Raw genomic sequence first — 12,703 nt, 5'->3', positions numbered from 1 at the left:
CCCACTCTAGGACAGTTGGCAGGTTAGGCATAGAAGAGGAGTGAAGCTACCCCAAGAGGGGCCATGAATGGACAGGCAGAGTGGTCTGAACTTATTTGGGTGATCCAGGAAGGGCTCTTAAAAAAAATTTGCAAGCTTCCTGGGCTATTATTTATTTACACGCAACACCCAGCTGTCTCTCTAAGGACTGCTGGTTATGTCACTCAATGCTTGGTAAAACCGGACATGCGGAGTGCACGCTGTGCCCATCTTTCAGGTTTCATAGCCCCAGTTTGCATATTTAAGCAGCCCCACTCCTCAGTTCTTTCAGGTGAGTAGACTGTTTGTTAAATCACAGGTCAGCCTGAAAGTTGCACTAGGTGGGTCTTGGGCAATCATAAGGCCGCTGAGATGCCTAGCTCTAGTTTACAGTTGTTGCTGCTTGTTATTCAAGCAGGCAACAAGAATTGGGCAGCTGGTAGTTGAAAATCGCCCCCCAGAGCTTTGTGTGCTGGTAAACATTATTTCAGGAAGTGAGTTCACTGCATTTCTTGTTTTTCCCAAACACCCTTAGCTCGGGTGGAGGGGGTGAGGTGGGGGAGGGGGGGTGGGCAGGGGGAAGGGGGGTGGGGAAGTGGCAAACTATAAATACTAGGCCCAGTGTCATTCTTTCTTTCGACTAAAGATAGTGTCAATTTTGTTCAGTTGACAATATTCTCAAGTAGTGGAATTATGGTTCAAGCCACACTAAAGGACTTAAGCACAAATGCTAAGCAGACTGTAGTGAGGAGTTGCTGCATTGCTGGAAGTGCAGTCCTTCAGGGAACCCATCTGCCTACTGTATCACATAAACATTAAAGAATTAATTCTAAAGAATTAGTTAAGCCTATTCAATGAAGGGCAGAAGTTCACTGAACACAACAGTTCTCCTTCAACCAATAATACAAAGCTTAGATTAATCAATCATTCTTCTGATGGCTGGTTGTGGGTTCTTGCTTTATTTAATTTTTCAAGGGACATGGGCACTGCTGGTTAGGCTAACATTTGTTGCCCATCTCTAATTACCCTTGAAAAGGTGGTGGTGAGCTGTCTTCTTGAACAACTGCAGTTCATGTGGTGTTGGTACACCCACAGCACTATTAGAGATGGGTTTCCAGGATTTTGACCCAGCGACAGTGAAGGAATGGTGATATATTTCCAAGTCAGGATGGTAAGTGACTTGGAGGGGAACTTCCAGGTGGTGGTGTTCCCATCTATCTGCTGCCCTCCTAAATGGTAGTGGTCATGGGTTTGGAAGGTGCTGTCTAAGGAGCCTTGTTGAATTCCTGCAGTGTATCTTGTAGATGGTACACACTGCTGCTGCTGTGCGTCGGTGGTGGGGGGAGTGAATGTTTGTGGATGTGGTACCAATCAAGTGGACTGCTTTGTTCCGGATGGTATTGAGCTTCTTGAGTATTGTTGAAGTTGCAGACATACAGGCAAGTGACGATCATTCCCACATTGTGCCTTGTGGATGGTGGAGAGGCTTTGGGGTGTCAGGAGATGAGTTATTTGCTGCGAATACCCAGCTTCTGATCTGCTCTTGTGGCCACAGTATTTATATAGTTATCTGGTCAATGTTAACCCCCACCCCCCTCCCAGGATGTTGATGGTGGAGAATTTGATGATGGTAATGCCAGTGAATGTCGCAGGAAGTGGGTATACTCTCCCCTGTTGGAGAAGTTAATATCTGTCATTTATGTGGTGTGGATGTTACTTGTCAATTATCAGCCCAAGGCTGAATGTCATCCAGGTCCTGCAACTTTATCTGTGGAGTGTTAACAAATGCTGCTGCATTTGTCTACATAATAGCCACCAGAATTCACACTTAAAAAATCATGAAGATGTGGCAATTGACACAACTCTATCTGCCTTTTGTACTTGAACAGAATATGATGTGGTAGGATCTGACAAGGCAGTAAGGACTATGTTGATATAGTGTAATGACATCAATTGAATAATAATGTTAACTCCCTTTTAGCTTAATTCAGCACATAGACTATGGCCTAGACATTTTCTGAAACTAAATAGATTTCTAAGCTTCCAGTATAGCACCAGCAAGTGCACGGTCATCCTTGCATCCTGTTACAGGCAAAAGATGTCAGCATCCGAGGCCCATGCCTGAAACAGGTGTTAGTTCCTTTGCATGTGCAATTAAGAAGCCTGATATCAGTTTGCAGCTTCCATTTCTTATTCATTCATGGGATGTGAGTGTCGCTGGCTAGGCCAGCATTTATTGCCCATCCCACATTGCCCTTGAGAAAGTGGCAATGAGCTGCCTTCTTGAACTGCTGCAGTCCATGTGGTGTAGGTACACCCACCATGCTGTTAGGGAGGGAGTTCCAGGATTTTGACCCAGCGACAGTGAAGGAACGGCGATATATTTCTAAGTCAGGATGGTGAGTGGCTTGGAGGGGAACTTCCAGGTGCTAGTGTTATTATGTGTCTACTGCACTTGTCCTTCTAGATTGTAGCAATCGTGGGTTTGGAAGGTGCTGTCTAAGGAGGCTTGGTGAATTCCTGCAGTGCAGCTTGTAGATGGTACACACTGCTGCTAATGTGTGTCGGTGGTGAAGGGAGTGAAGTTTGGGGATAGGGTGCCAATCAAGCAGGCTGTTTTGTCCTGGATGATGTCAAGCTTCTTAGGTGTTGTTGGAGATGCACTCATCCAGGCAAGTGGGGAGTATTCCATCAAACTCCTGACTTGTGCCTTGTAGATAGTGGACAGGATTTGGGGAGTCAGGAGGTGAGTTACCCACCACACAATTCCTAGTCTCTGACTTGCTTTTGTAGCCACAGTATTTATATGGCTAGTCCAGTTCAGTTTCTAGTCAATGGTAACCCCCAGGATGTTGATAGTGGGGGATTCAGTGATGGCGATGCCATTGAATGTCAAGAGGAAATGGTTAGATTCTCTCTTATTGGAGATGGTCACTGCCTGGCACTTTTGTGGCATGTTACTTGCCAATTGTCAGCCCAAGCCTGGATATTGTCCAGGTCTTGCTGCATTTGGACATGGACTGTTTCAATATCTGAGGAGTTGCAAATGGTACTCAACATTGTGCAATCATCAACGAACATCCCCACATCTGACCTTATGATGGAAGGAAGGTCATTGATGAAGCAACTGAAGATGTTTGGGCCTAGGACACTACCCTGAGGAACTCCTGCAGTGATGTCCTGGAACTGAGATGATTGACATCCAACAACAACCATCTTCCTTTGTTCTAGGTATGAATACAACCAGCGGAGAACTTTCCCCCGATTCCCATTGACTCCAGTTTTGCTAGGGCTCCTTGATGTCACACTCAGTCAAGTGCTACCTTGATAGCAAGGGCAGTCACTCTCACTGCACCTCTAGAGTTCAGCAATATCAGTTTGACCTGAAACAGCCAAAACTAGCTGCAACAGAAAAAACAAGTCCAGATGTGATCTATCAGGCCGTCCTTCAAGGAGCAACTGCAGACTACATCCAAAACAGGAAATATACTTACCTAAATGGAGGAATGCTTCTCCAGACCATGTGGGCTGCAGTTGGTCATGGCTCTCCCCCAGTCACTGCTGCCATTCCCCAGATCACCATCATTACTCTACCCCCATTCCCCCGCACTCCCACCATCCCCGCCTTTGCCCAGTCCAACTTTCCCAACCATCACTACCATCCTGACTGAAACATGGACACTGCCCGCACCCCCTCCCCCCCACCCCCAACCCCAGACCCACCATCACTTTCTCAAGGGCAACTGGAAGACATGAAATAAATGCTGGCCTTGACAGCAATGTTCCCACTCCAAGAATGAACTTGTGCTAACTCACCTATGCCAGAAGTGCACTGGTCCACCATTTTAATTTATGTCCAGTGAGCTGAAACAACAACTTGCATTTATATGGAGCCTAAAACATAGAAGGTGCTTCACTGAACTGCCACCGATTAAAATTTGCTAAGCAAAGGCAATTAACACATTATTTCCAAAGTGAAGCACGCATAGCTCTAAATGTTAATTAATGCTGAAGTCTCCAGTGTATCTATAGAGATTAGATGGCCAGCCTCTGGATAGTCATACAAGTTAGTCTTACTCCAGCCTTGTGCTAAGGGAGGAACTTGGATTACAACTTTCACATCCTCATGACTTCCCAAAACCATCACATCATTGCCAGTCAGGTACTTCTGAAGTGTCATCTAAAAAGCACAAAAGCCCATTTGCACACAGCAAGGTCTCACAAACAGAAATATTATTATATTTTCTTTTACAAATTTCTGTGAAGCATTGTTTGTTTGCCTTCACGCGACGATGTTATTAAATGTGAAATGCCACGCTCCAAACATTACAGGAAAACATTAATAAATCCTGAATCTACGCTCAGGCAGGAATTGTCAGCGTTGCACATATTTTCAATAGCCCTCAGTCAAGCGGAGCTGGGCGGCAATAACTCCGCTGCATTATAAACACTGAGCCTTCATAGAAAGGATCTCACATTCAATCTTCAGGGTCACTCCAGCTATTGATCAGGAAGGTTATAGCGGCACCTTGTCCCAGGAATGCAACGGGTCCTGCCAAGCTATTTTGTCAAATTCTGGGCAGAGATTTTATTTCCCCCCCCCACCAAATGAAATTCTTATTTTGATTTTGTTTCCAATTAGTAGGTCTATAATTGTCAATTCATTGAGTGGTACTTTTTTTTTGTTTGTGAGAGAGGTAATGAAATGCGACAGAGCTCTAGATCTTTTGTTTTACACCTGTTCGACCAGCCTGGTTGATATTTTATCCAGTCAGCAGGCTTATCGCTCAGGTTAGTTTAAACATACCGTCAGTCAAGTTTCCATTAATCATTGATAATCCGCTATTAAGCAGAAGGGGAAATTCTACTTTTTAACCTTATACAAGCCTAGTGATCCCTAATTGCCTAAATCCCTAACCGGTGGAAATCACGGCCACACAAATCTGCGCATCGTGTCCCGTTTGCACTGGTGCACACTCGGACCACTATCCTGTTCTCTAGGGCGAGCCGAAAGCCCGGGCATGAAACTACACGGTCCTTTCAGGCGGGGACTTGTTCAAAGGGGTAGGGGTTACCCTGGTTACCTTGGAACAGAAAGGCTCTGCTGCCATTGCGGAATCCTGGAACCTGGGCAATTCCGTCGGTCGTATCACTCAGTTGCAATGCAGAGAAAACGTCAATTTCCAGGGCTGGATCAACGCCGAATCCTAAAACTGATATCAACCAGATGTTACTAGACTCACAGTCATCTCCGCCGGATCAGAAAGCAAGTTGTCGATCTAAGTTACACCGTATTATGATGTTTTTTTTTAAAAAAGAAATGACAGACCCCTCTTCCGTTCTCATGTTTATTTACTTTTCATGTGCAAAAATCTAAGGAGCGGAACAAAGCGACCGCAACTCAGTAAATCTTGCTTAGATGTCTTAACATATTAAACTCGGAAAAGCATTCCTAAGCAGCCAGCACAAATCGCTACCTATCCAACACCTTCTATTCCCCTAAAGAAAAAGTCTACTCTTCAATCTGATTAACTAGAAAACGCTCTGGTTTGAAACCGGCGGTTGTTAGATTCAGCTACAGAATATCAAACCCCTTGTTCATGTATATGTTAAACCATTGTTAACCTACATGATGTTTAAGCCCCTTGTTCATCTATAGAGTGTTAAAACCCTTCTCCGCCTATATATTGTTAAAAGCCTTGCTGTTCTGTGGCTGCTAAAAACCCTGCCCATCTACACGATATTAACCGCCTTCTCTTATCACAAGGGTGATAAGACCCCCCTGCCCATCCTCAGAGTGTTGGGACCCATGTCCCTCTGTAGGGCGTTAGACCCCCTTGTTTCGTCCTACAGGCTTTTAAAACCCAGGGAAACGAGGCGACTGTTACCTTGTGCGATATGAAAAAGTGCGAGGACAGTTCTGAAAATCGCGAATGCCATCGTGGGGAATACTCCTAGTCCATAATTATCCCAGTGCTTTCACCGCGGTGAGGGCTGCCTCAAAAGTGGGAGCGAGCGAAGTGGCGATGCGGATCAGGCCGAAAGAGAGAGAAAGAGAGAGAGAGAGGGAGACACTGGCGATCATCAGCAGCCAGCCCGGCACATCACACAAGCTCCGGCTTCACAGCATCACCATGAGAATCCAGTTGCGTTGGTTATAAGGCGGTCTGGAGTGTGGGGAGTTTGATGGTCCGACCCAGGTCGGCAGCCGTCAGGAGCAGGAGGATAACTGCTGGAGGATAAAAGAGGGAACCTGTTATGTGTCAGTCTCTGGAGAGCCTGAAGAGAGACTTGCTTTACCAGCGCTGTCGGGAGACACTAAAAAAAAACACAACTGGCAGTTCAGGGCTATTTACATCTCCTTGTGGGTTCCTCACAGGAGCGAAAATCTCTACCAACAAGCAAGTGCAGGGAGAATCTTCCTCGTTGCATCAGCCTTCAGCTCGCTGAGTGCCTCTAATCCGCCCCTGAAGCCAGAATACTTTGCAACAAGATTCCCGGCGATTAAATCTGATTTTATTTCACGGAATAATACCCCTTCTCATTTCGTCACACCCAACACCTACATAATAAAACCAAATACAGCCCTGCCACCCACCACAGAAGGCAGGCAGAATTGATCGCCTGTTTTATGAGATTACTTTCTTTTCTCCCCTCATTGAGCTACATTTCTGGTGACCTGTGTGCTTTACAACAGCGCTGACATTAGTGGCGCTATCTGATCGAATGAGAGCACATCTGATAGAACAGTGCGGGGGGCTTAAAGGGCTCAAGTACTATTACCCCGTTGCACAGATGCGCCAGAAAGGTCCCCGGGGTCAATAAGGAAGACAGATTTCAACAATTTGGCCCGTGTTCCCTTGGGCATTGATGGTTGATCTGATCAAGGTGTTTAAAATGCTCAGGATCGATATAGAGGAATCTTTGTCTCCGTTCCGGGAATCTAGAACGAAGGGGAATTAGTCTTAACATTAGAACTAGGCGATTCAGGTGGGAAATGAGGGAGCACTTTTTTATATTCGTTCATGGGATGTGGGCATCGCTGGCTAGCGATTTACAAGCCCATCCCTAATTGCCCTTGTTCAGAGGGCACTTAAGAGTCAACCTTATTGCTGTGGGTCTGGAGTCACATGTAGACCAGACCAGGTAAGGGTGGCATATTCCCTTCCCTAAAGGACATTAGTGAACCAGATGGATTTTTACAACAAAAATTGACAATAGTTTCATAGTCATCATTAGACTTTTAAATTCCATATTTTTATTGAATTAAAATTTTACCATCTGCTGTGTGGCAGGATTCAAACCCAGATCATCATCCAGTGAGGATACCACTACGCCATCACCCCCTCCTCATTCACATGGTAGCAGGATTCAGAAATTCTTTCCTCGAAAAAGCTATGGTTTCTAGGATAATTGGAACTTTCTAGACTGAGGTGGATAGGTTTTTTGTTTAGATAGGGTTTGTGGAACAAAGGCAGGTAAATGGAATGGACGCACAGATCAGCCACAATCTGACTGAGCGGTGCAGCAAACTCGAGGAGCTGCATGGCCTTCTCCTATCTCTGAAAGGGGTCAGTCTAAGGTTCCAGTTTATCCTGGCCCCTCGCTGTTGATGTGAAATGGATTGAGGTCATGTTGACAGGCAAAAGGCAGGAAGATCCCAGGAGTTAAGCTCCTGTTCTGACTGTTGAGCAAACTAAAGCCAAAAGGTGATAAGCACCCTCCAGGCTGTCACTTCATCCTACCTTGACTTGGTATGAAGTGTAATATAACGTGTTCCCAATGTAAAGCTGAGATTGAAAGATTTCCAGTAATCTTGTGGATCCAGTGCTATATGTTTCCCCTAATGTCAACCAACCTCTAAGTTCAAGTCCCACTCCAGGACTTGAGCACACAAATTGAGTATGACACTCCCACACAGTACTGAAGGAATCTTTTGGATGAGATGTTAAACTGAGGCCTCTCAGATCCCATGGCACTATTTAAAAGGAGAGCAGGGGGCATTGTCCCCAATGTCCTGGCCAATATTTATCTCCAAATCAACATCACAAAAATAGATTATCTGGTCATTATCACATTACTGTCCGTGGGAGCTTTATGTGTGCAAATTGGCTGCCATACTTCCTACATTGCAACAGAACCTACATTTCAGAAGCATTTCATGAGCTTTACAGACACCTGGTGGCCATGAGAACTACTATATAAGTGCAAATTTTCTTTCTACTTACCAGAAGAGCAGCATCCTGTGTGCCATATATGTGTTCTTGAGCAGTGTTCTCTCCTGATTGAGAGATGGGGTAGAATCAATCAGAGCCTAATCATATAACTTGACTTTTCTAACTGATGTAAGATAATTGGCAATGAGAGGGACAATGTGATTTTTTTTTAACATATGGTATTGTTATGATGTGAAATGGATTGCCTGGGTGCATGATGAAAGCAGTTTCAATAATACCTTTCAATGGGAGATTGGATAAATACTTCAAAAGGAAGACATTGTAGAGCTATGAGAAGTGAGATTAATTGGACATCTCTTTCAAAGAGCTGGCACATGCACAATGGATTGAATGGCCTCCTTTGTTTTGCATGGTTCTACGACCTGAAATTACCAATTCCAAACCGATGGTTAATTTAACTACCAGTTTTGCTACAACAGGAGTCAGATGTTTGTGTTTTATTGAACACTTTATATACTCATGGTCTCCCAGTGATTATGGTACTGGACTAGTACACCAGTGTGCTGCAATCCCACTCTTGTGAACTTGTATTTAATAAATCAAGAAATTTGTGGGCCAGTGACATAAAAGTGACCATGAAAACTTACAGGCTATTATAAAAACCCAACTAGTTCATAATGTGCTTCGGGGAAGCACAACCATATTGATGGCATAAATTTGGCATGAGCCCCAGTCACCATGTTGTTGACTCTTAGTGCCCTCTGAAATGACTTAAAAATCCACCCAGTTGCAAATAATTACTACAAAATTCAATAAGAAGGAAAGTGGGCTATGTAATCAGCAACAACTCACGTTTAACACTATTGTGGGAAGCCATCATCACGAGGACTGTAACAATTCAAGGAGAAAGCTCCACCATTATACTCTCAGGACAACTATTGATGAGCAAGGAATGCAGAATTAATAGCATCACATACATCCTGAGAATAAATGGAAGAAATATTGAAGACTAGAAACTTAGGTGACTGTTAGGGACTGAGTATCTTGGAGTTGGCATTTTCGGTGGCACCTTCATCTTCACCTACTCATGACTCAGTTACACTCTCTGTCTATTCTGGACACTTCAGTGCCACTCACCTCTCTCTTCCAGTTTGCCATTTTATCTGGCTTATGATCTCCAGCTTCTCATTTCCGGCTTCTTGTCCTCCAATCTCTATCTGCGGCAGTGCGTGGATTGATCAGTACATAATGATGCCAAATTTCCTGCTTTCTGGGGAAAGGTTGTGAATGACATGGCATCTTTTTCATGAGGTCTTGATGTTTTATGGGCTCTTTAGCTTGAAAGTGGGGAGGGGGGAAATCTTTTTATACAAGTATCCATTCTGATTGATGAAAGCGGACATCCGGTTTTAGCAAAGTCAAGCCAATTTGAACTTGTCTCCTTTCCAATCTGAAAAAAAAATGTTGCACTCCTATGATTTTCCAAGTTACTAGCCTGCATACTTTACATAAAAAGGAATATAATCCGAATGCTGGCTGTCTTCAAAAACTGAAAAGGAGTGAATACTTTAGCATGTGAATTTCAGAGGGTTCAGCCATTGTATGATTAGAGATTAAAGGCTTTAGCATTGGATAGCTTGGGTTCCGCTTACCATGAGAAACATTTCCTTGATCCTCACGTATTAAACTGTGGACTATTAGCATTGATTTTTTCACTATGAACAGTTAATGATTTTATTGTAATTTTATTTGTTAAATTATATACGAACAGACGAGTTAGGAGCAGGAGTAGGCCACTCGGCCCTTCAAGCCTGCTCCGCCATTCAATAAGTTCATGGCTGATCTGACTGTAACTTCCTGCCTGCTTCTGATAATCCTTCACCCCAAATTGCATAGCAAGTCATCGCAATCGAGCTTTTCACTGGAGTTTTATTTAGCCTGAGTTCACCATAAATAATTTTTTGTGGCATGTATAGAATAAAGGGTGATTATGTGAGAACATGCGAGTTAATTCTGAGATAGAATAAAGCTCAAGAACAGTCTACCAGACATACATGAAAGCCATTGACCTCATGTTTTCTGAAAGATCAATTTTTGTTAAAATGTGTAAATGGTGTCCCTGTAGCCTGCACCTCTGGCGGCATCAGGTGTTTGCTGGTACCAATAGTATCAAATGCATTTTGTTGTTCACTGTAAAAATCTTCTTATCTGTATTAGATCACTCTGATGCACCACTGGCTGAGCTTTACAAGAAGTAATGTGTGCAGTGCATATGAAATGATGAAATAGATGCTCATGAAATGCATGACAGATAGACATACGTTCACCCAAGTGCACAGGTGGTCTTTATGTAATTCAGAAGCGACTATATCTTTGTAGTTCAGGCCTGAACAGTAATTATGTTGCAATATGTTATTATTGGAAGGACAAATTGTCATTCATAACAAGTTGCTTCCTCATAAATCCATGTGACTCCCATTACATGTACTCAAAGGATAATAGGAATGTGCAGGACAGGAAAAGACCATTTCACTCTCTCTGACTGATCAAGGGAACAGAAACAAAACAAAGGTACAAATATGACAAAACAAGAAAAAAAAATCCTAGAAATTCTTCCAATAAGTATCGATAGCACCTTAACATCTGTTATTCAATTTCATGGTTGGTGTGCGTTTCACTTCAGTCAAGTACAATTGGACGATTTATACAACCAGGTAATTTTTCACCAGTGTGATTTATACCAGAGACTAAAAAATAAGTTTGTGATTTATCACAAGATAATTACAGATGAGTGAGTCACTCAGCTTAACTTAATTCATCCACCCAGAGTACCCTAAAGTCTTCACATTCAGGTATGAAATTGATTCTTAAATTATTCCATGGTTTTCATCTCTTCCGCTCGATCAGATAGTCCATTCCTCATATTGGTCGTGTTTTGCGAGTAGAACTTCCTGATATCAGTTCTAAATCTCCCCTCTTCCAGCCTGAGCCTGTACCATTCGTGCAGCTACACTGAGGCAATTTTGCACATTTTCTTTTTCCATGCCTTTAACTATCTTTGCTGAAATCACCTCTAAGTCATTTCTCTTCAAGGCTGTAAACAGCAAGTTTTTTTTTTATCTTTCGTCTGAAGTCATGCTCCTGACACTAGATGGAGAATTTTAACTCCCTCCGCCTAGAAGCAATGGGTGTTAAGGCTGAACTTAAGTGCACTTAACACTTACCACTCATTTCCCACTCCACAACTATGTTAACATCGTTTTTTTCTTTGACAACTGAAGCCTCTCCCAGACTCAGGCAGCAGTATCACGAATATATGCAAATAAGGGTCCTAACACAAATTTTATCCACTTTGAGTCTCACCTTATAGCACCTTTATCTCAGGCGCTCACTAGCATGACACTATTGAGGAATATATCAGCAAATACTCAGAATGGTGTTTATTATCTATGGCAATAATAATGCTAAAGAATACAACATAATTGGAAACCTAGGGAAGATATAAGCTTTATATATCCAAAGATATACAATACAATCTTCACACTTCAAGGTACAGTATAATATAATGCTGTTAGCAACCAATCTAGTTGATTCTGTTGCTTTGATAGGTCATAAGATATATTTCTGCCTGCATAGGATTCTATTATATTTTCCTGCCTGGAAGTTATTATCAGAAAATCAGAAGCAATGAAAACAAAATAATAAAACCCATGTTTGACAATAAATCTGATATAGGAAAATAACTACCCAGTAAATGATATTTGCCTTGCACACCATTTCCTGTAAAATGAATGCGAGTGTCTAACTGGGCAAATAGGGATTGAACTTAATTTATTTGGGAATAAATCTGCAGTTTATCTATGCAACCAATCACTCTTGTCATTGAAAATTGCAATAAAGCGCACAATCTGCAAGGTCTGTCTTCCAGGTCTTAAAAATAAATATTATAGTGATGAGGCAGTTGTGATTGCAAAAGGTTGCTGATCAGGTGAAAATTGCACTCTCTTTGGGTAAAATTCACACCTTTCTTCTCAAAAGTATTGGCAACAGCTGCAGACAAAATATTTTCCAAAATTTGTACAATTCATGTATGTATTCAAAATGATTTCAAGAAGTTTTTAAATTAAAATAATATCTGCTGTCTGTAAAACATATAAACGGTTGGTTGAAAAGTAAAAAACATAAACATTTCTTTCCTTTTGTGGAAGCAATTTTTCTCCAACTGGAATTCATTCTATGACATGCACCATGGAAGATGAGCAAGTGACCTATCATTTTAGAGGGGCTACTTTGAGCCCAATATTTGGCATTGGGGCTGCTTCCAATTCACCAGTTTATTCCCTCCCTCTCTTGCTTCCACTGAAGTGTCACACTTCATCTATCTTTTCTCCCCAGCCACACTAGCTAAGAATGGTAAATCACATGCTGCCACTCAATGGTTTAGTGTGTCAGTACATTTAATGTGTTGAAATGGTGTAATACCTAAAGTGCTGAGTTATACATTTAAC

The 12,703-nt window shown here is 42.6% G+C and overlaps 1 protein-coding gene across 1 annotated transcript in view; it reads right to left on the bottom strand.

Moving 5' to 3' along the window:
• Positions 1–6,107, bottom strand: part of LOC144696347 (protein kinase C-binding protein NELL2-like) — a 303,704-nt gene extending 297,597 nt beyond the window's left edge. The window contains exons 1-2 of the mRNA XM_078567565.1: positions 5,907–6,107; positions 5,103–5,231 (exon numbers count right to left, since the gene is read on the bottom strand). Coding sequence (XP_078423691.1) covers positions 5,103–5,231; positions 5,907–5,958 — 181 coding nt within the window. The 5' untranslated portion in view covers positions 5,959–6,107. The remainder of the gene's footprint in view (positions 1–5,102; positions 5,232–5,906) is intronic.
• Between the last annotated feature and the right edge of the window lie 6,596 nt (positions 6,108–12,703).

Source organism: Cetorhinus maximus, chromosome 22, assembly GCF_964194155.1.
Source record: "Cetorhinus maximus chromosome 22, sCetMax3.hap1.1, whole genome shotgun sequence".
Classification (NCBI taxonomy): domain Eukaryota; kingdom Metazoa; phylum Chordata; class Chondrichthyes; order Lamniformes; family Cetorhinidae; genus Cetorhinus; species Cetorhinus maximus.
Note: the sequence above shows the minus strand (reverse complement) of the source record. Positions and strands in the feature narration are given on the sequence as shown.